Source organism: Tubulanus polymorphus, chromosome 11 (genome assembly GCF_964204645.1).
Source record: "Tubulanus polymorphus chromosome 11, tnTubPoly1.2, whole genome shotgun sequence".
NCBI classification, from domain to species: domain Eukaryota; kingdom Metazoa; phylum Nemertea; class Palaeonemertea; order Tubulaniformes; family Tubulanidae; genus Tubulanus; species Tubulanus polymorphus.
This window is the reverse complement of record NC_134035.1, coordinates 11,388,926-11,411,679: the sequence shown is the minus strand read 5'-3', so window position 1 is coordinate 11,411,679 and position 22,754 is coordinate 11,388,926. Positions and strand designations below refer to the sequence as shown.

The 22,754-nt window shown below is 37.9% G+C and overlaps 3 protein-coding genes across 3 annotated transcripts; 1 reads left to right on the top strand and 2 right to left on the bottom strand.

The window, feature by feature from the left end:
* The first annotated feature begins 292 nt into the window (after positions 1 to 292).
* Positions 293 to 6,785, top strand: LOC141913152 (uncharacterized). Its single transcript, XM_074804613.1, has 11 exons — positions 293 to 325; positions 705 to 959; positions 1,303 to 1,571; positions 3,814 to 4,011; positions 4,095 to 4,340; positions 4,594 to 4,734; positions 4,884 to 5,042; positions 5,390 to 5,512; positions 5,721 to 5,952; positions 6,402 to 6,490; positions 6,685 to 6,785. Exons 2-11 carry the CDS (start codon positions 716 to 718, stop codon positions 6,712 to 6,714), a joined length of 1,731 nt encoding a protein of 576 aa, XP_074660714.1. The 5' UTR covers positions 293 to 325; positions 705 to 715; the 3' UTR covers positions 6,715 to 6,785.
* A 624-nt stretch (positions 6,786 to 7,409) lies between these two features.
* LOC141913344 (nurim homolog) lies at positions 7,410 to 9,792 on the bottom strand. Its single transcript, XM_074804849.1, has 4 exons — positions 9,534 to 9,792; positions 9,218 to 9,390; positions 8,803 to 8,970; positions 7,410 to 8,397 (listed from the first exon to the last, which is right to left on the bottom strand). The coding sequence occupies exons 1-4, from the start codon at positions 9,790 to 9,792 to the stop codon at positions 8,095 to 8,097; spliced, it is 903 nt and encodes a 300-aa protein (XP_074660950.1). The 3' UTR covers positions 7,410 to 8,094.
* A 1,809-nt stretch (positions 9,793 to 11,601) lies between these two features.
* On the bottom strand, positions 11,602 to 12,657 carry LOC141913343 (uncharacterized). Its single transcript, XM_074804848.1, has one exon. It carries the CDS (start codon positions 12,655 to 12,657, stop codon positions 11,602 to 11,604), a length of 1,056 nt encoding a protein of 351 aa, XP_074660949.1.
* Between the last annotated feature and the right edge of the window lie 10,097 nt (positions 12,658 to 22,754).

The following is a 22,754-nucleotide window of genomic DNA, read 5'->3' as shown; positions in this document are numbered from 1 at the left end:
CACAGCAAACAACTCATATCAGGCAAATGGGCCTGATTGAAATGCAATAATTCACCGATCGATCGACCTCGTGGACAATAAGATAATCGCATCTGCTATCTTCGTTTATAATCGGCTGTTTATTCAGTACACGGCCATTTCAGATGCTTTCTATTTGTGATGATTTTGATTACATATATCCTCCTGATAAATAGCAGCTAATGAACCCTGCGCGTTGACAGCTGTATTAGCTCGCAGGAGGCGCTTAAATAAAACGCGTACGCTAATTAGAGCCGCATTCGTCGTCGAAAGCTCCGAAACACTCACACGGGATCTACAAAGACAAGTAAGTTTCTCTGGAAAAAAAAACTGAATAAAGCAGTGACAAGATTCGAGGCAATTTTTCCTCTTAATTAGATCTCATTCAAAATCATAGGATGGCATTTTAAGATTTAAATTTGAGTCCTCTTAGATTTTGACGAAAGCAGATAATCTATTAATTCACGAATATATATGTGAACATACTATATCGAATAAAAGTTTCACTGTGAATTTATATAAATATGTAACTTATCTGATGACACAAAGCAGAGGCCACATCCGATCTATGAAGAACGAAAGCATAAGATTGGAGCCCGTTATCGACACTGTAATTACACACGATAATAGCTGCCTATAACCATCTATTATATCTTTCTCTTTAAAATTATTTTCCTTCTAATCAGATTAATCGAGAATGATTTCCACTTGCTGGTCCTGCGCGGTAGTTTTGGTCGTGATGACCGCAGCCGCACACTCAGCCGCTCCAGAAAAGGACAAAAAACAAACTGTCGGTGAATCTCTGGACGCCCGACTGAAACACATCGAACAGTCGATGAGCCACATTTCGCGACAGTTGATGTTACAACAAATGTTCGTAGAAGAACGTATCAGATCCGATGGTAAATCTGGTATCAAACAACTACGACTCACTCGCCAGGGTAAGTTTCAAAGTTGTTATATCGCTTTTTTCCATATACACAAAATTTATCGCACGTTCTTCTGAAAGTGTTCGAATGAGTGAGCAATGAGAGGTAAGACAATTCTTAAATGTAAATAAAAGATTTCTCAGAATTGCAAAATATTCCTGGAAATCCGGTTGAAATGATGAGGAAAATGACCATATATACATGCATAATGGAGTTACTATGTGTAATAAAAACGTTCGTTTGAATGTTTGAAAAAAGAGTATTTTCCTTATATATTCATGTTTTCATAAATTGTCATAAAGAATTCATATTTGTTGAATCAGCGTTTCCAACGCAAACCCTTGTGTTTCCACAGGAACCAAGACCTACCATTCGACCACGTACAGCGGCAAGCGAGCTGCCGCCATGCACGATCACTCAAACCTCATCAATACAGTCGGCATGGGCGAATTCGTAGCCGTGTTGAACGGAGTCGAATTCAGAACCAGACACAACGATTATAAACTCGTGAAGCCTGCCTCCATTGCTCCCGGAATGAACAGAACCGCTTACAATCAGGTTGAGGCAATCACGTTCCCAGACGTCCCGAAAACAGTTACAGAAAAGGACACGATTGAAGAACAGGTTGGTAATGGTTTACTATCTTAACTAATTTCTTTAGTAATACATCGCAATGTCTCTTTAAATAAATCTTTTAGAGAGTTTCTTGTATCATAAAACAAGTCACGTTTAAAGGGTAATAATTTTCATGAGATATGTTCTAAATATGGAAATGATATCGATAAGAACGTTTACACGGATGATGATAGTAATGAATAAACCACGTTTTTCAATCTACAATTCGTTTCCAAGTTGAAATCGTGAACCTGAATTGGTAGAGATGATTTAGAAAAATTTATTGAATGAGCCTAAAATACGAACGACAGAATATCTTGCCCGATCAAAGATATCGGGTATTTTATAAGAAGGACATATTGGAAACAAAGCGGTTTTTCTCACTACCGATATTTCGGACGTTTGATGATAATCTCCTATTTGAATAAACCATTTTACAGTTGCTAGCCGCCATTTTGTTAGGGTACTTTTGTCCCGTATTGTTGGGTCATTTTTTTCTCTTTTTTAAAAACTATCCGTGATGTGTATTGTATCATATTTCATCTGTCGATGGATGGATTTTGACAACTTCAGCAACATTCAAACCGCGTGAATCTCTAGTTTTCAGTTATGTTAAAATCATTCCTCAAATTTACAACAATGCGACATGAGAGCGATATAAAAATCGGTGCTCAGTTTTTGCCGTGCGCATAGAAATCCAGGGTACTGAATTTGAAGTTCGTTATTTTCAGAAATAATTTTCTAAAAAATCCAAACATTTCAAGCACTGTGCGCATAAATGCCCCATTTTAGGTGAACTTTGAAATTTTAAGATATCTTGCCTAGTTTTTTTCCTATGGCTCTTTAACTGCAGCGCGTGTATTGTCATTCCGAGATTTGGCGCTGTTTTCTTTGCGTGTATTTCAGTATATGGGAGTTATTTCTTCATTTTCACTACACTTGTCTCTACGGAAAATGGTTTTAATTGTTGGTACGAGTATCAGGTTTAAATATCACGTCGTTTATGCAATATAATAGATCGGAGACATTAGAGATGTTGGGGTTTAAGGGATTTTTCTGACCAGTTTTAGCAGCGAGACTGAGCGGCATTTTGATCACGCATTCGAAATTGCGCGCGGGAAGAGAATATATGGGCCTATATTGAGATGGAAGAAGAAAAGAAATATAGCACTCAAAATCGAGTATGATGACCATTTAAATCAGTAGTCTATCAATAAATTTACATAAAAATCTACTGAAATTAGATGGATGGAGAAGTGGTCAAAAAGCTGGACAAATGGGGTGGGGCAAATATTCAGCTACTTTCTATGAATACTTTCTATTAAGTACACTCAAGATTGATTAGATTGGGAAGAAAATATAAGAAAACGTTTTCTTTTTTTCGAATGTCAGACGCAGGTGATAAAAAGTAAAAAGTGACATCTACCATCACCAAAAACGCAAGAAGTGTGTGGATTGCATTTACAACAAAAGAGTGATATTTTGGGTTTTCTTGGGTGCATGTACGTAAGCCTCTGCCTGCCGTAAAAGCGGTTACCACTACAGCCATTACGAACTAGCGCCGGAGAACGGAATACAGTATTAATGCCGTAATATTTAAACCTGATACTCGTACCAACAATTAAAACCATTTTCCGTAGAGACAAGTGTAGTGAAAATGAAGAAATAACACCCATATACTGAAATACACGCAAAGAAAACAGCGCCAAATCTCGGAATGACAATACACGCGCTGCAGTTAAAGAGCCATAGGAAAAAAACTAGGCAAGATATCTTAAAATTTCAAAGTTCACCTGAAAGGGGGCGTTTATGCGCACAGTGCTTGAAATGTTTGGATTTTTTAGAAAATTATTTCTGAAAAAAACGAACTTCAAAGTTCAGTACCCTGGATTTCTATGCGCACGGCAAAAACTGAGCACCGATTTTTATATCGCTCACATGTCGCATTGTTGTAAATTTGAGAAATGATTTTAACATAACTGAAAACTAGAGATTCACGCGGTTTGAATGTTGCTGAAGTTGTCAAAATCCATCCATGGACAGATGAAATATGATACAATACACATCACGGATAGTTTTTAAAAAAGAGAAAAAAATGACCCAACAATACGGGACAAAAGTACCCTAACAAAATGGCGGCTAGCAACTGTAAAATGGTTTATTATAATTATAAAAACTTAGATTCCATTATAGATCTTCTAGTTATCAAACAACTCTCACCAACTCACACTGATCATTACAAATATTGCAGATTCAAGAGATGAGGGAATATTTCAAGGCGTTCAGTCAACAAAACGAAACTCACAGAAACTACAAGGATTATTTCAAGCCGTTGTTGTGTTTTCTGGAAGGAGGATGGACTGTATCTGACGGAGGCGCCATCGAAGAATCGTTCGATAGCGACCGACACCACCTGGACGCCTCGTCGTGGCTTGATCTTCAGGAAAAAGTACGAGCTGTATGAAAACCTGTTTGTCTGTTCTCGTTTATAGAATAACTTAACGAATAGATATTTTCCGATTCCTTTTTTAGGTAAGATACTCATCGTACACTGGACGAAAAGATCGATTTGAGAATTTCGCCTACCTGCCGACTACGATTACTAAAGTAGTGAACGGCGTTCCGATTCTGGCGCAATGGAACTATCGAATTGTATGTCACCCGTTGAAGAACTATTTATCGACTAAACGACTCGTACTCGTCGATGATTTAGACGTCAGAATGGCAAATAAACATGATATCAAACAATACGAGATGTCTAGAGCTGCCAGATATAAGGTAATACAACCGCGACACCAGAAAGCTAAAACTCCGAAACCAATTCGAATTCAACGTTGAAATATGTTCTTCCCACCAAAGATATATTCACTTTAAAAAACTTCGCTTAAGTATTTTTTCTTATTGGTCAAAGAAAGTATGTTGATTTAATCGATTGAATTAACGACTCGAAATGCGTATAAATATTATGTAGTTGGCCACCATAACTGTGTTACGCGTTAATGCTGACATTTCAATTCTATACCTTATAAAGCTGGCCCCTAAAGACCAAGACTTCTGGAAAGAGGACAGTTATCGATATGATTTTCTCGATGAATTGATGTCTGAAATCCCGGGTAAAGACGGTTACGGCGCCAACATGGTCGATGACGGAATCAGCGGAAGTCGCGCCAAGGTCAGTTTTAGAGAAGCACTATATAGTTTACACGCTCGGTTTTTTAACAACTTGTCTCTCGTCAACCCAGGATTACAATTTTATTCGAATCCCCTTCCCGCCTTTGAATAGAAGTCACAGTTAAATGGTTTTGAAAAATGTTTTTTCAGTCGTATGTAGAACCAGAAAAAGATTTGAACGCGGCGTATTATCACAGATGGTTCACCGGTGACCGGGACGCTATGGGATCTAGATTCCAACACCGCGGTTTCGACGACGACAGTTTGTTCGCGGCTTCGACCACGCAGGAAAAAATAGCACCAGCTGAGGTTAGAAAGCACTGATCAGTGTTCGCTAATGGTGAAAAGATTGATCGAAACTTATGCATAAAAAGCTAAATCTATATAATGGTCGATGTCACATGAAACATTTAACGTTTTATTTAACGTTCAGAATTTTGACGATTGTTGTTGATTTTTTAACATGTATATTTTTGAAATTTTTCTAATTCAAACATTGTAAATGGACTTGGTTAAATCATTGCCTTTCCATTGACATGAAAGTTGATCCCTTTTAGTCTCAAAGTCGTATTGTTGTGGTCATTTTCGTATATTTCACTAATGGCTCTAGACATTCTGCTTTGTTGTCAATTTGTCGTGTATATATTTTCCCTCAGGTCGAGTACTGCCGGAAGAAGAAATGCGTGCAAGCCAAACAAAGGTTCACGTACGCGATACCGTTAGAAATTATCTATCTGACTCCGCTTAACAGCTGGAATCCTCACAATATTACTTACAAGGTAATGCTAATGAAAAGAAAATGCGTCCATCGCTTGTTTCTTATTCAGAAAAATAATCTATATATTACTAATTCAATTGCGTTTCATCTTTTCACCCTTTATCATTTGCGTTTACGAGCCCTAAATATCGCCGTGGATCTTCAAAACGTGAATAAGTTTGCATTTTTTGATGCTATATTTTGATAGATATGATTTCATTTCATAAAAGCATAACGTGGACCCGAAAGTCTCAACGAATAGCGGAAAGAAACCGGGTAACGCCTTGACGCACGCTTGGAGGCGTCTTTACGACATAACTCCTCTAGAATTCTACGCGTCTAACGGATACAGCGGGGACCCGGCCGATACTTCAAACGGCTATATGTATGTGAAGGACGGCAAGGGTGTGCCTCAAAAGGTGGTCGCGTCCGGGGCGAGGATTTTACTGCCGCCTATTCCAGGTAATTTAAATACAATTCCCAACTTCAAAATTGAACTTCAGTGAACTACCTTCGTTCTACCTATCAATATTTTCAAATCTCGCTATAACGCGTCACAACTTCATCTGCAATTCTTTCTGTATGTACGTCTCCCTTTTATTCGGTAACGAATGAATATGAATGTATATGTGAGTGTGAATGGACGAGGGATAAAGACCAGTTCAAGCCAGCATTGGCTTTTCCTTAATTCAACGCATTGTTTCATCCGTACGTTTTGCGTACACCTGTATATAACATGGGAATTTTGTAGCGATCTTTTTCGCGAATAAATCATATCGTCATATCATACAACTAAATTGGACAGCTGTCTTAACGATAAAAATCGTCATTCGCAAAAATGTTTGGCCCCTCATTGAATGCGTTCGTTAGTGATTCATAATGTATAACGTTGCTTTTCTTTAAAAATGCAGGTATCGACCGTAGAGTTCGGTTACGATTCCCGATCATGCCCATTCACCAGGAGGGTAGCGTTTACTGGAAGAAAATCGACGCACTACAGGTAAGCGATTCATACGTAAGAAACAATTTTCAATAATCTTAAATACTATCTCAGGAATTACTTAGAGTTCTTGGAGCTATGAGTTTTGAATCGGAGTAGAAATCGGTTTCTTCTCGAAAACGAAATCTACGTAAAAATGTCTGAACATGAAGCAAGGTTTAGAAATAATGAAAAGAATGTTCAAATCATTTCAGGACTCATTACGAGCGAAAGAAGAATTGTAGATTATTTGGAGGTGCGATGCAAGAGAAATGTTAAATATGAAATATGAAGATACGATATTAAGTTTGGTTACACAATAAATTGGTAAACAGTAAAAATACAAATATGTGACGACAATACAACTTGATATCATCCCTACCGTCTATATAAACTATGTCTAAATGAAGTGTCTTCAAAATATATCATGAAAACTTAGTTGCCGAACAACAAGGCCATCTAGATTCCCATCTCGCCAATTCTGGGCCGTAAATGTATAATGTGTCGATGTATATATAAACCAAATATCACCGTTCATCAAGCCGTGTTGAAAATGTCCCCAAAAAATAGATCATGTCTTCAGGCGGACGGGAAGTGAACGCAAGAGTCCGCGGGGTGCGCAGTGGGCAAATCCTAACAGCGTAGATGACCTAAAAGATGTGGATCACGAACTCGCGGTTACGTTACTCGGTAGCATCGAGACCGGAAATATTTCATCGAGTTGAGAAATGCAAATCGGGAAGGTTTTCCCAAAATAATTCAGTTAATTCACCGAATTGTCTACTATAATTCATATTCACATACAATCTACAAACAGAAGAGTTCTTCTTATGATACAAAGGTATAATTTATTACTTTTCCAGACATGATTTTATATCTAAATGTACATTATAACAAACACGTTTACATTACATTAGCATTAAACATCGACATACTCGGTAAATACAAATAACTATCGAAAACAACATTTCACGAGGAATTTCAGGAAAAAATGATTGGCTCTCCAGATATATTCATTATATGGATTTTTTATCAGAAAATTCCATGGAATAATTCCACAAATGCTATTTGCGTTAATCCAAAATCAAATCATAATTTACCGTGTACTTACAACGAAATACCAGGTTTGGAAGACATGAAAATTACAAAAAAGACATTATCGAAATAACTCGTAAATTTATAAAACATTATCATTCATGTTACTCTACTGTAAGTAAAAATAACTGTACATAAATGCAAGAATTCAAAGCGCACTAAAAAGCGGGGATATTATTATTCGTTAGCACTAAATACAACTCCTGTACAACTTTCTCGCCCTCGAAAATATTGGACAACAGGGTAAACATCGAAAAAAAACAAAGTATCTAAAAGGGCTGCCCAGCACACTCATCATCAAAAACTATACTAGATACTACTACAATACCGAACACATCGCTTATGGCAATGCATCACTCCTTGATAGTAACAGTGATAAGACGGATCAGCTATGAGAGAGTTTGGACAGTAGTGGCAACGGTGGTGGGGGAACCAGAACTATGAGATATCTAATGTATAAACACCTGTAATGAACCAGTCCATGAACGATATTCACTGGTACGTGTATTTGGCAGCACAAAGGAGGAATTTCATTTAACCTGAGACGTCACCATCATTCTCCTCTTCGTTCGCATTCGCTGCAGTTCGTATTCTTTTCGTTCGACTTGTTCGTCGATGTAGACGTAATCGTCGGGCGTAACGCGGAACGCGGCGAAGTTATAGAACGCGAGCGCCGTGGCGAACAACCAACGATCGATAGACATCACCGGGTGAACGCACAGTATCAGCGTTAAACACGTCAAACCGGGGTGACGCATGTGTCTGTAGAATATTTGTAAATCCCAGGTTTTTAGTTTGATCGGAAGCACGTTTCCAAGGCTGTAGAAGTAGATCTGAAATATGCAATAAGACAAACTATTTTAAACATCCTGAATTCAAACACAATCAACAGGGCGACTACTTTTATTGGCTTTTTCCCTGACTATACCCCGACATGCACATGTCATAGTTTTGCCTGACTTAACCCGCTAATAATAGGTGTCTACCGTCCCGGGCATGATACATGGGCTAATGCTAATGACCGACAAAATCTGGAATGGTTTCAGGAACAAGAAAACACTCTGATTAGGTCTCGAAGATTCATATAATTCTGTACATTCCTTTAAGTGCCATAGTCGCAATACTGCGGCGACTATGGCACTTCAAGGGTTTGAGATGATCAAACTAACAAAGCCATTATCACACCGGGTAATCGATTCGACTAAGAATAATACTTAATCAAGAGGCGATATAGCTACCTGTTTGAGACCGAGAAGTTCTGGTAGATCCATCAAGCACAGCTGACCGAACAGTATCATCCACAGAAACAGATGAACCAATGAAAATAACGTCCACCACAGCAGAGATTTAGACGTGTCTAAATTCCATAGAAAAATATTTATCGACTCCCACCGGTCCAATACAACCTGAAAGAAATGGATGAAAATTCATTACGTTTCTTTCAGTGACTTAAGATGTCTGACAGTTGTTTTTTTTCATATCAAATGGTCTTCAGGGTTTATAATCTAACATAGAGATCAGGATTCAGTTTCACAGTCATCACTGGATCCAGGAGCGGTTGTCTGGGGGTGTCAAACATACGGAAATGAAATTTCAACGAGCTATGCTCAGTACTAATCTCGATCAAGTTAGTCAGGTATGCCGAATAATTACCGATAAAGTGAGCGAAGTGATGAATACGTATACAGAACGCTCGATAACGATTAGACTGAAATATCTGTACACGATCGACTTGAAACAACGAGTAGCCATTAAACTGTGCTGTAATGCAAACATCAGCAATAACAGAAAGTCTTTCAACAAACTCAATAAAATTTCATCCCAAACTGTAAGAAAAGAAGACAAATTATCATTTTAAGAATTGTGGATAGCCTTGGTGTCTTGGTTTTACCCGGGCCATGGATAGAGTCTGGTTTGATTATCTTTAAACGGCGTAAGTTGTGATAATAAAGGACCCGCAATATTTCACCTTCTTTGCCAATCAGTTTATCATCCGTCGTACTAGAGTCGGCTGGGTATCCTCCGTCGAGTCCTGCTGCTGCTGTTGTTGATGCTGTTGACGACTGATTTAAAGATGGGTGGACAATGACGAGGCGTCGTAGTTTCTGAGTAGAACAAAACTTTACGAATTTCATCGTCGAAATCAAAGCGCAAACGAATGCTACGGCACCGATGACATAAAATATCAACTGTTTTACCGCTTTGATTATCATTGTGGGCGCCGCCATTTTATGATCATGTGACCTGTCAATCGTAAATTCAATTCAATTCTTTATTGTCCTTTAGAAAGGTAATAAAACATATAAGCATAAAAAGCAATAAAGGAACAGTAATCATTACAAGGGAATTCACAGAATAGAATACACATGAATTACAAGATAAACTAAGCTTTATTCAAATCAAGCCAACTCATTGCACTTTCCTCCGGATTAAATTTCCTGACCGTATGCCTCAAACAATTGTTTCCGACTTAATTTAGCGCCCTCATAAAATCGGTTCGAGTAACGGATTGGCGCTCGTATATACTACACGCGCCTGCTCAATCATGATCGCGAAAGATCTACTCTAATCTAATCTTCACATCATCTTCACCCGTCAAGGGATTCGAACCCACTACGCTTAAAGCTGTTCCCCGCTGGTGGAAGCGAGTTCGGGAGTGATACTGGACCCCTGGCAAGCGAGGATGTCTTCACATTAGTTAGTTACCTAATCGTTGGTGGTAAGCTTTTATAATCGGATGGGCTTATACCAACGTTAGGGATGACAAGGGCCAAAACACGGTTGAAAAAAGTAACACTTCAAAAATATACTTTCTATCCACTTCAGTCCACAATTAATGGCTTATTTCACAAACTTACACAGGTACCTTTCGAAATAATCCAATTTTATGCATGTTTCGAGTGATTAATCAACATTATTTTGAGAAATTAATTAATTTCTCCACAAATTTCGCCATTGGCCGCCATTTCTCTGTATTGCACATGTGGCATGATAAGACAAGGGGACCTACAAGGATTTATATAAAACTTCCAAGACGAAACGACAATTTTTATTTTTGATGGTTTTCCAACCTATATTTCAAATCTTCGTGTTTTCCTTAATTAATATTTAAATAATAAATTCTGGTAAAAGAAAAATGTGAATAAGTGTTGATTTCTTAATATTTTTCAATTTCGTCGTTTCGCTTTGTTAGTTTGTGCTGTTGTCCTGGCCTCAGTCCACAGGTGCCAGCACCTCCAGTAATTTTCAAAATGGCAGCTGTTGACTCTACGGAAATTTACTCTCACTTTACGGCCGATTTGCACATGGATTAAGATCGTCAGGTGAGGTGTTATAGGTATCAGACAAACTACGAATCTGTTGTGCGTCGATTACAACAAAAATTAGACGGATATCTTAAGAGACAATGAAATGCCAGGCAAATTACTCGTCAGTCAAATTGGCTGACGAAGATTTCATACAAAAATGACCTTCCCATTCCTGACTGTGGTTTGTGAAAATATCCGATCGTGAAACTAAACCACAGACAGGTTACTGACTATCTTCACATCTGCTTCATCGAAAATTCGCAATAATCATGAACAGTGGTCGCACGGGTTTTCCCGGTGCTTCTTCCACTATTCGCAGTTTAGCGATTGGAAAACGCTCGAATCAAGCTCCAGACTTAAATGTGAATTAGCTCGATCAGCGTAAAAAACAGAAATATCTACTTGTATATTATATAGGCGCCCGCTTGACAAAAACATAAATTTTGTCAGAATATTATTACCCATGAAATATGCTTGAATTCGAAGAAAAAGAACTGCCGACTTGAAACAGTTGTTTGATCCAGATCTGTCTCGCATTACAAGAAGAAAATCCTGAGAAAATACAATAGAATCTGGAAATGATACAGCGTACGTTTAATATGATATGACGAGATGATAAGAAAAATACATATAAATACATTGATTTTAACAATGACATTGGATCCAATTAATTCATAGCTTTCTTTTTAATGTTTGTATTAACTGACCTAGGAGAGTCAATTTCCACAGTTATGAGGTATAGTTGAAAACCTGAGACGAGGATGTGTTGTGCTTAGAGCCACCGCGACAAGCGAGGTACCCTCTCACTTCCGCCGAGGTAAATACGTAAATTACAAAATTCATCCCGTAGTTCAACTCCCATAGAATATTAATCACCGGACCGTACAAATTTTCTCTGATCCACAAGAAATCAGGCCACAGGAACATACATATCAACACTATAGTAGCCGGTGTCAAACAAATTACTAATGTCGTAGTTAATGCTACGAGTAACTTGGTGACCTTGAGAGCGCTAGCGCGCTTCCTTCTTTCAGATGGATCCGCGTTTGTAGATTCGGAGAGATTCTTGCGCCTGAGCAATGCGATGATTATGGAGGCGTTGCAGGCGATGATCAAAGTGATTGGTAAAATAGAAATAAACGTCGCCGATATCAAAGTGTTTGTAACTTGGCTTTTTCTGCCGACGTAACAGCCCATTATCGGGTGGAACTCCAATTCAAAACTTGGCATCAATATGTACGTCATAACGACTGCCGCCGCCAGTAGCGTCGAAACGGTTATAATTATCGCCGCTTTTCTCGTGCAAAGACGATAACCAATTACTGGAAAACAAACCACAATCAATCGTTCGATACTAATCGCCGAAACCAACCAACTACTCTGGACGGCCAATGTAATACTGCAGTACGTGGCCACGATACTCGTGGCTAAATTCACCGGTTTTACTATCTGTGGACCACCGAACCACAGACTGGCCAAATTTAACCAGACTACCAGACGCTGGGCCACGTTACCCACATCCACCAATGATAGAGCAGATAGGTAAACAGTGTACGAATGTCTGCGCATTTTCGTGAAAGTCATGATTACAAATGATATGACGTTTGCCGCGAGACCGAACGTCGTAAGAACGAATGATACGATAAACTGCAGCCAGGCTTTCCACATCGGTCCGTCCAGTAGCGATTGCGAGTATACGTAGTATAAATCACAGTAATGCCCGAGTTGGTCGCCGCCGCTATCTTCTTCATCGCTACCATGAGTTACATTTCCGTTTGACGCCATTTTACGATTACAAAAAAACCACGGCAGTTCGCGATATCAAGATTATGAGTTCTCGAATCGTATTTTTGACGAATATTCAACTTCCAATGATAATCCGACCGATACACAGCAGATAAAAAGGATGGTTCTTTTCACACTTCAACAACAAATCTTGCACTGTCTTTACTAATATATCTTCCTCCTTTTTGGGAGAATCTTGAAAGAGCAAACGTGTTCTAACTGTCGCAGGATTATGAATTTGTAGCGCAACTGATATGACTGGTCGAAGATCTTCACGGTATTTATGAGGATTGCACTGAATGAATGGGGTGTTAGTTAGATTGTGTGAACGAGTTCTGCTATTTTGATCTTAGTGTTTATTAACTTTCACACCGACACCATACTACACGAGATGGTCGTGCTAACCCAGAGATAATAGAATGTTTAATCTACTGGGAACAAAGGGTCAACAGAATCAGGCTCGCCCTCGTGATGTGCGTCAGAGGCGCCAATAGACAACGGAGAAAGTGTCAAAATCACTTATCTATTTCGATGCAATGAGATAAATGGTATTGAGATGAACGAAACAAATTGCTATTTTTACCACATTAGTTTGATTTCATTTGCATGATGATTTTATTGGATAGATTTAGATGAAATCATGGGTGAAATGGCGACAATTACCGTTCGTATGAAAAATTTTATTTTCAATGTGTAACCGACGACCAGAAAATAATCAAAACTCGAGTGTTCATGTCCATCGTAAATACGTTTGTTTAACAGCAAATAAACGGAATCTAATCATTTCTGCATAATCATGCGGAAGAATACAAGATTTACACTCGCCGAGTTAATGGATGTTCAATTAATTTCATATGCTATAGTCCAAGATCAGGGATCTTACTAACTGCCAAGGCTCAGTGTCTGTGAATAATGCTCTAACATTTATGCAAAATTACAGATTAAGCTGATTTACAGCGATCGATAAACCGTACAAGACAATAAAATGACCTGTTGAATCCAAAATCCATGCGCATACACTGAACAGAAATAAGAACGTGTAAAAGAAAAATATAAACCTCAAACTCAAAATCTAAAAATTTAGTTGTCAGCTGTGACAACGCAGCTGGGTCTAGTGCCCACAAACCCCCCCCAAATAAACCTCTTTTGAACTTATTTTTGCACCATGGTCCTACATTGTTTAAAACACCATATACTGGTATATATTACCCGTGTCGATCTGGCTATGGTATTTAGGCTTATTTTATATCTATATATTACCGGTAGGTAGGTGACGTATGGCATGGTATATATGTGACGTATCGGATATATTTTCATTCTATCACCTGGTAATTATGTAACAATATATATAGCAAAATGCATTCATTTATTCATAGCTTTGACCACGTTGAATATTATACTGAAATCAGTCAGACCCAATATGATTCGATACAACGCGGACCTGGACTTCACGCAATAGCGTACAGTTAGCCGTATTTTAAGTCTATAGCTACGAGTGTACAAAAATATCATGAACACATGAAATTATATACACTGGCCTCTGGACCTTTTGACATTCGAGTAAAAATCAATTCACCGACTCCCTACAAAACACACACCGATTACCGATATAGACTTTTTCAGTAAATAATAGTTTTTTTTTCTGAATAATTGATGAAAATTCTGTTCACTTATATAACGCCTTGTAACGGTGAATTATGCACTATAACGCAATATTGAAACGTACCCAGTGGTTGATGATATTCCGAAACTTGTCGGAACGTTGAATATCGTTAATATGTTTTTTAGAAATGGCCGCTTATTCCTGTTTTTTCTTTTATTGCAAGAAGGTAAGTGGTATTTTATACGTACTCAAATGATTGATCTAAATTTTGTAATGAAGCCAAGGAAACTTAGTAATTCCATCGATATGTAGATGTGACGATAATGATGTATCGATTGGAAAACTGCGAACAAAATTTCATTAAGTCTTTTCAAAAATAGCTTCTTATAAAATCTATCTCGTTGTTGTAATATTATTTTGTTATTTTGAAACATGATAAAAAATAACTAAAAAGATAAGGAAAATACTACCGCGGAAATCGAGTTCCCCAGAAAACGTAGCCCCAAAATGCATGGAAATTTAGATATTTAGGATGAATTTGCTATAAAAAAAAAAGCTATGGACTGCACCCCATTCTGGCTGTCGTCCCTGATAATGATTAACTAATGGATCAAATCACTGGCTTTTCGTTTTACTAATTAATTAGGATCATCATTGGAAAAGACCTATTTATCTGATTATATTGGACCGGCAAATGACCAAGCTTCAGTAGTGAAATGTCCGGCCGGTAGTTTTTACACCGATTGTAGCTGTGAAGTAAGCGGAAGAGCAGTGGATGGTGCCAAGTTTCAAGGAGATGCATGTTACTGTTATAACAGCGGTTGGGTGGGTCCGACGAGGGTATGTACACCTGATTGTGCGTGCATTCAAAGTTGATTAAATATATACCTTCGAATACATTGTTCATGAGCATAAATGTCCACATGTAAAACACCGCTTTATTTTGATTGATAATAGTCGTGAAACAAATCACTGGAAAAAAAGATTTATGAGCTGAACAGAATTAGTTTCAATTGGGAGCAAAAGGCAGCAACAATTTTGCCAGATGATTTTCGATTTTTTTCAGACAAAGCTGACCTGTACAGACAAAAAGAACTTATACTTCACGATGTCATCATATTCAACCCAAGACCCCTCTGTATACTGTCCTTGGCGCTCTACAGCTCTATCGTGTAGTCTGCATAACTTGTAATTATTTTTTGTTTAAATGTGTCGATGATATGATTACGCCGATTAAGAACTGTTTCAACGACTTAAATCATTTTTTGGTTGATTCGGATCATTTGGTTGAAATAATAAGAAAAGTAACCTTCTGTGGCAATTTTTTTTCTCATTTGGCACCTAATCAGCCACCATAATATTTTTTTCGATAGCATTTTCGAATTGCTGCCAATGCAAATATTTTCTAAATATTCTATCCGTGTGTTGAAAAAATAACAACTGCTATATTTCACTGTTTAGCTATGGAAGTGCTTTTATGTACTCAGTGAATAAGGTCGGCAATGGATGTAGAGCCGGGTGCCGACGATCCTGCCTTTTACAAGTTAGATGTGTAATAGGTAAGTCATGACTTATCATTCCCTCCCCCGTACAGTGGCCTCATGACGAATGAATACTTGTAAAAAAAACCCCACTCGAATAAACGAGAAATTCCGATACTAAAGGGCGACTCGTAGAATACTTGGAACTAGTTAAAGTTCTGTGAATGACTGCTGTTGACTAGTCGATTGTCTTATTAATTCATGTATATTCGTGAAACTTCAAATATGACATATCGGTATAACACTTTCAATCTAAAGCTGCTCGATGATAGGATGGTTTGCATATTTCTATTGATATACATTTAATTTTTAGAACTTACTGGAAAAACAATGATATCCACGAAGTTTGCCAAGATAACGGTGCAACCGGATACGGGATTTAAAACGTTGCGAACGGCAACTTTATCAAGTTGTATAAGCGAATGCGTAAAAGACTTGGTTAATTGTCGATCTATCAGCTTCCACGCTAACGACACTAATACCTTTAAAACGTGTATATTGAACAGGGAACCGTATAATATTGTCCCCGCTAAAAATGGCTGGAAATATAGAGAAGCAAAAATGGAGTACGTCACAGTCGCTTGAAGTGTTACGTACATACGTTTTAACACAACTCGAACATACTCTCACATTCTGTATCGAAAGCTGCAAATCCACTTTTAATTTTTCAAATGCACTGCGAAAGTAATATAAGGGTCATCGACATCGTATTCAATATAGCATGTAAATACACGTGAGATATAGACCATCGACGATTCATTGATTTCAAGGTTGCTACAAATGAGCTCACTGAGAACGAACAAGCTCGACGTCATTTGTTTCTCTGCGGGAGAAACAGAAATATACACGATTTCTTAATCTCATCGTCATGTTTTGTACATATATTGTATGATATTTTTCTCTTGTCCATTTTCAACGATTTACATGAATATTAAAGAGGATTTGAAACCAGACAGAGGGATTAAGTTAAACGATTATTGATTTCAATTAATTTAAGAGAATTTGCAGGTCTGCTTTTGAGTGATTTGAATATAAGATTTTAGAATTTTAAAAATACGTTCTTTTAACCTTATTTGGAAATATCCTATGTTTTGGAAGAACACCTCGTAACAACCAACTGTACTTGTTTGGAGAAATGGCCTAAAATTGTCCAAATAGTCGTCCGATAGATGAGTAATAAAATAAGCGAACTTAGTCAGTAGTTTGAACAATCAGAGTTTGAGAAGATGAAAACCTTGGCGAATCATCTCAAAAGGTAAGGTTTTATGATCAACACAAGCAAAATAAACGAGATGGGATAGTACATATAGCTTAACGTGTTTATTTCAAGTACGAGCTTTCGCAAATTATTTCGCAGTAGCTTCGTCTGGTGAATTTGTGAAAATTTGCAATCGAACTCAAGTGTTATTTTGCTTGAAGAAAATAAGTGAATAACACTGATATGATTTGTCTGACTTCGTGCTGAAAAGTTTTCTTTTGACTGAAATAAGAGCAGTTGTTATACAACACAGCAATTTAATCGAATCCATTATGAAAATGAACTGTTGAAAAAACTGGGGCCGGTTTTATATTACTATGTATTGTTAATAAGATATCTCCGGGGAATATCTTTAACCCAGACCTTTTCGATTCTCGGAATGTATATAAATAATGTAAACAGTCCCTGTATAGAATCACATTTCCTCACAAAAATGCAACCGTAATCGAAAGAAAATGAAGTATTTGGTTTCGATGGTAATTTATTATCGATAGTCACGCACGCGCATCAGTTGTCGCTTTGATTATCAGTCACGTAATCTTTTATCAGAATATTGTTTTCAATGTCTGATGATGTTGAATACGTCAAATATCACACAAATTAGATGCGGCTCATTTTGATAGGTCGATACGTGATACCATAAAAGTCATCGTGGCCGCAGTGTCTGACCAGTTTCGATTATTCGCTCACACGTCCTGTAGCAGAAGACTGATGAATATGATGACCTGTTTCGGTCGCTTTCGATTTCTTCTACTATTTACAAGTCTTTGTAAGTACTTAATTATGTTATATCATTATATGAAGTTCAACTTGAATTTTGTTTCATTTCCTGAATGAAATCGCCAAAACAGGTAGAGTTTGGTGATAAATTTTAGATCGTTAATATGCCGCCACTAGAGTTTACCGCCTTTCTGCAGAAACTCTATTAGAGTTTCTACCTCATAATTTTGTATTAACTCTGATATTAGGTATTTCTACTGTTTCACAAAAAACCATATTTGTTTACTCCGGATTATTGGGGTTTTCTGCTTTTTCACAGAAAACGCTTTTACTTTTCTCTCGATTTTTTATATTAGTATTATTATTGTCATTATTATTGCTATCGTTTTCACTATTATGTTTTTATCATTATCATTATTAGGGTTTTCTACTTTTTCACAGCAAACCCAATCGCATTACTATCTATTATTTTTTCTTTACCCTTACTAAGGAGATAATCCCCACCCGGTTCGTCCCCCAGGGGGTCTAATGTTGATAATAAAGTACGTAACTTTTATTAATTTGGAAAGGCTTACGAATAGTTTGTATAGGCAATTTGTATATAGAAATGTTGTATTGTTACCTGCCCAGGTTCTATAGTGTTGCTTGTGTAGAATGCATTGAGTAAGTAGCTTGGATAGAACTTGGGGTAGATGATTGCTCCAAGGATAGAAGCAACATCGAACAGCCTGAATGTTGTACAGATGACCGTGGTCAAAGTTAAGCGGAAAGCCGTGTCATAGCTCGATGAAAGAGTCTCCGAATATTAGATTCTGTTCGGTTGGGTTCGAAATATTTTTCCCAATTGCTTTGATGAATTGATATTCAGGTTATCGAATCCTGAAGTTTTCTGAAATGAAATTTTTGAATTACATTAAATCAATTTCTATGCATTATGATACAGTTCATATTGCTCGGTACTGAATGTGGTCTAGGTTTGGTGGATTTTCATTGATCATTGATTTTTTGCATGTAATGCTCTGTAATTGCGGTGTTTTATCGAATGGAATGGTCAAAGGATCGGATTGTTTTGTATAAATTCTTCTTATACACGGGTGTAATAAATTTGCATGAATTGATTAGTGTTGATTCCTAGCGTTGACGTCTATTTGGGTTTGTTGGGTTTGTCCAAAATCTACGAGATATCAATTTGTTTCTACGAATCTTTAAAGGAAATGTGTATTACATAATATGAATAATATTTCATTGATAATCTAAAAACATTACTAAAAATGCTATGATCCGGGGCTATGATACACGACGAATAGATCAAGAGAGGTTTATTGCGCATCTCACCACTAAAAACGCAGGAAGATGGGTCTACCAAATCGGGGGGTTGTTTTATCTAATAATCCACCAGTATCGCCTTTCGAATATCTTAGCATCGCGTAGTTATCACAGATGAATCAATTTTTTTAATCGGCAGATAAGGTCAGCTTCAAAAAAAAGATTCTTTTCTCTATATTTCAGGTAATGGAAGGCCTCACCGAGGATCACACGCTGATGCTTTTCCAAATATCCGTACCGGAAAATATCACAGACCAGTGATCGAATTTGACGAGGATGGCATTGCCGTAGCGGACTGTCAACACAAATGGCATCCGTGTACCCGGCATAACGGTTGCATATGCACTGTTTTGGACAATTGCTGCGATCACAAATCTTTAACGTGTGCTAGAAATAGCACTACACGCAAAGTACTAGAAAATCTGCTCCCTAACGTAAATTGTATTGAGGTACGCGCGAACGACGGCGGTTTACAGCGGTTTTTCGAAATCACTCGATGTCCTGATAGCTACACCGAAGACCCAACCATTCGTCAAAATTGCGAATCCCTGTCGTCAAACGTAATTACGGAGATACCTGTTTATATAGATAACTGGTTACCGTTTAGAAATATGTATTGCGCTTTATGCCACGGGTTTAACATCAGCGAAGTGCGACCCTTCAGGGTAGATCTGCAATGTTCTTACAATTACACGGAAAACATGAAAATAAATGACATCATAGCAAGCATCAAGAACACCACAACTGACACTGAAAACCGTCTACCGCAAGATTGTCGATTAGTTTATACGCCACCTGAATATCATCGTGCACTGATACACCGCTGCGCACGCAAATTGGTTTTCCAAAATAGTATGTGTCCGCAAAGCGAAACTAATGTAATCTTAAGAACTAAATGTAAGCATATATATAATCCAATATCAGCTATATCAAACGGTCAGTTGATATATTTCCGTAACTCATATTGTTTGAGGTGTCAACGAACTGATTTGTTTGAGAAAGCGTTGAGTTGTATAATTGAAAGGTCCGGGCATAAGATATACGGGATATACGGTTTGAACGTGTTGCTCGATTTTAGTCTGGTTGATGGCATTACATTCCATACTAAAGGCTTACCGGGCGTTTCGTTATTTCCCATGGAAACTGTATGCGCCAAAAGTGCCAAAGTATTTGATAAGAGAACATACGGATGCCGAGATGAGGGTTGCTTGTTAGGATACCTCAGGAACGGCGACCAGTGTGAACTTGACTTCAACGAATGGCCAAAAATCGAGATTCATGGAAACTTTACGTTTTATATCACTTTTACTGAGACTCAGCGCTTGCGCATGGAAATGTTTGCCTACGATTCGATGTATTGGTACCGTCTTCAATGCAACTACGGTTATAAAAGCAATCGTGAAGCAAAATTTACTGAAATAGGTGCAATGACAACCATCGCTAACAACTCATTTCGAAGATATTTTGAATACAGTAAATACGAGATACTCGAAAAGTACACTTCCTTTGTCGATATGAAGCACGCCATTAGCGAATACAAGTCTGGGATCACGTGTCTGTTCGAATTTGATGGAAGCATAGTCACCTATACAAGATATAGTTATGTGATGACGAGTCTAACCGTTAATTCAAACTGCAAAGAGGAAACACTATCAACGACTGAACACATGGATGGAGAAATTCCTGAGCTCGAAGAACCATCACTAGACCAAAGCAACGATGGGACACTGATGTCCTACAATATACTTCAGACCACGTATAATGGCAAAGAACACATAACTAAAAAGAGCAGATGTTTAACGAAAAAGACGGACTGCATTCGAGTGTATGTCAATGGAAAGGGTTTGGTTTGTCGAGCTACGGATCTATTTGCTAATCGAGACTTTAGCGTAACGTTTGTTTGTAGTTGTTTTTCTATCGTTAGTCTCGTAGTGACTGTCTCCATTTATCTTATTTTTCCAACTCTTCTCACTCTCCCCGGGAAACTCATCGTTAACTTTTGTATAAGTCTCACAATAGCTCAGGTTCTACACTTATCTACTTTTCGTTTGAGTGACAGATTGTTATGCGTCATTATGGCCGTCATAAAGCATTATGTCTGGTTGGTTGTTTTTGCGTCGATGAGCGCAATATCCATCCACATGGCGCATACGTTTACAAATCTCCATAAATTATCAAATTCCTCGAAGGTTCTAGTTTCCTATCTGTCGTCGATATGGCTTTTTCCTATTCTCGTAGTCGGACCTTGCGTTTTCCTCGAATCGACTGATATCACGAGATTTTCTGGGATGATCTACGGTGGCGCTCATACTTGTTGGTTCAGGAATAAGATTTTGCTGATGTTTGCCTTCGTTTTGTCAATCGCAATTCTTGACCTAGTCAGTGTCATTTCGTTCATCGTTGCAGTTCCTCGCATTTATCTCTCATCCATCTCATCATCCGATGCAGTTCAGGCGGGAAACAAAAGAAATACGGCACTTATTTTCTTTCGTATGGCACTGGTGACCGGAGTTACTTGGATCATCGGGTTCGTAGCATCGTTCGTAAACAACGATTTCCTCTGGTACTTCTTTAACGTCCTGAATTCTTCTCAAGGGAATCTCGTCTTTTTGGCTTTTATTGTAAACAAGAGGATCTTTGCATTGTTCAAATCTCGATTCAAAATTCATGACTGCTCTCGCCCTCGTGCATAGGTGGAATTTACTCACCAGGCGGAATGGATGTCGTCGCCTATGGAAGTCTGAATAATCCATTTTACAGTTGCTAGCCGCCATTTTGTTAGGGTACTTTAGTCCTGTATTGTTGGGTCATTTTTTCTGGGTTTTCTTAATTAGGCCTATCTGTGATGCGTATTTTATCATATTTCCTCTGTCCCGGGATGAAGTTTTAGCAACATTCAAACCGTGTGAATCTCTTGTTTTCAGTTATGTAAAGACAAAATCATTTCTCAAATTTGCAACAATGCGACATGAGAGCGATATAAAAATCGGTGGTCAGTTTTTGCCGCGCGCATAAAAATCCAGGGTACTGAACTGTGAAGTTCGTTATTTTCAGAAATAATATTCTAGAAAATACAAAAATTTCAAGAACTGTGCGCATAAACGCCCCCATTCTAGGTGAACTTTAAAATTTTAAGATATCTTGTCTAGTTTTTATCCTATGGCTCTTTAACTGCAGTGCGTGTTTTGTCATTCCGCGTTTCGGCACTGTTAAGATTAGTATTATTCCGTATTAGTAGTATCATTCCGAAAGATTGGGCGGTTGATAAAATAAAAACTCTGCATAGAAATTTATGTCGTAAACATGATGTTCGAATCACGTTGCTAGGCTGCGTGGGGAAATCCTCTATCAGGGCTGGATTAAGTGGTGATCACAACGGTCCCTATATTTGGCCGAGCATGGTATTCTTCTTCGTTGTCATTTGAAACTAGACTATGAAATTAGACTGTATTACTTCATTAAGATTATTTGTGGTTCTTCGTTGTTATTTGCGGAATTGACTAGACATTGAGATTATTGTACTACACTATACGTTAGGCTTATTTTTTGTATTTTTTCTTCGTTGCCATTTGCTGAAATAGACTGTACCATTTCTTCTAAGCTTATTCGTGGTTCTTCGTTATCATTTGCTGAAACAGACTGTACCGTA

What these genes read in the sequence shown, in the direction of transcription:
- LOC141913344 (XM_074804849.1), bottom strand. Translation starts at nt 9,792, where the DNA reads ATGGCGGCGCCCACAATGATAATCAAAGCGGTAAAACAGTTGATATTT. An exon ending in TAAACTGATTGGCAAAGAAG is followed by an intron (nt 9,391 to 9,533) that starts GTGAAATATTGC and finishes CTTTTCTTACAG; the next exon opens with TTTGGGATGAAATTTTATTG. An exon ending in AACTTCTCGGTCTCAAACAG is followed by an intron (nt 8,398 to 8,802) that starts GTAGCTATATCG and finishes TGCATATTTCAG; the next exon opens with ATCTACTTCTACAGCCTTGG.
- LOC141913152 (XM_074804613.1), top strand. Translation starts at nt 716, where the DNA reads ATGATTTCCACTTGCTGGTCCTGCGCGGTAGTTTTGGTCGTGATGACC. An exon ending in AGGACACGATTGAAGAACAG is followed by an intron (nt 1,572 to 3,813) that starts GTTGGTAATGGT and finishes CAAATATTGCAG; the next exon opens with ATTCAAGAGATGAGGGAATA. An exon ending in AAAAAATAGCACCAGCTGAG is followed by an intron (nt 5,043 to 5,389) that starts GTTAGAAAGCAC and finishes ATTTTCCCTCAG; the next exon opens with GTCGAGTACTGCCGGAAGAA.
- LOC141913343 (XM_074804848.1), bottom strand. Translation starts at nt 12,657, where the DNA reads ATGGCGTCAAACGGAAATGTAACTCATGGTAGCGATGAAGAAGATAGC.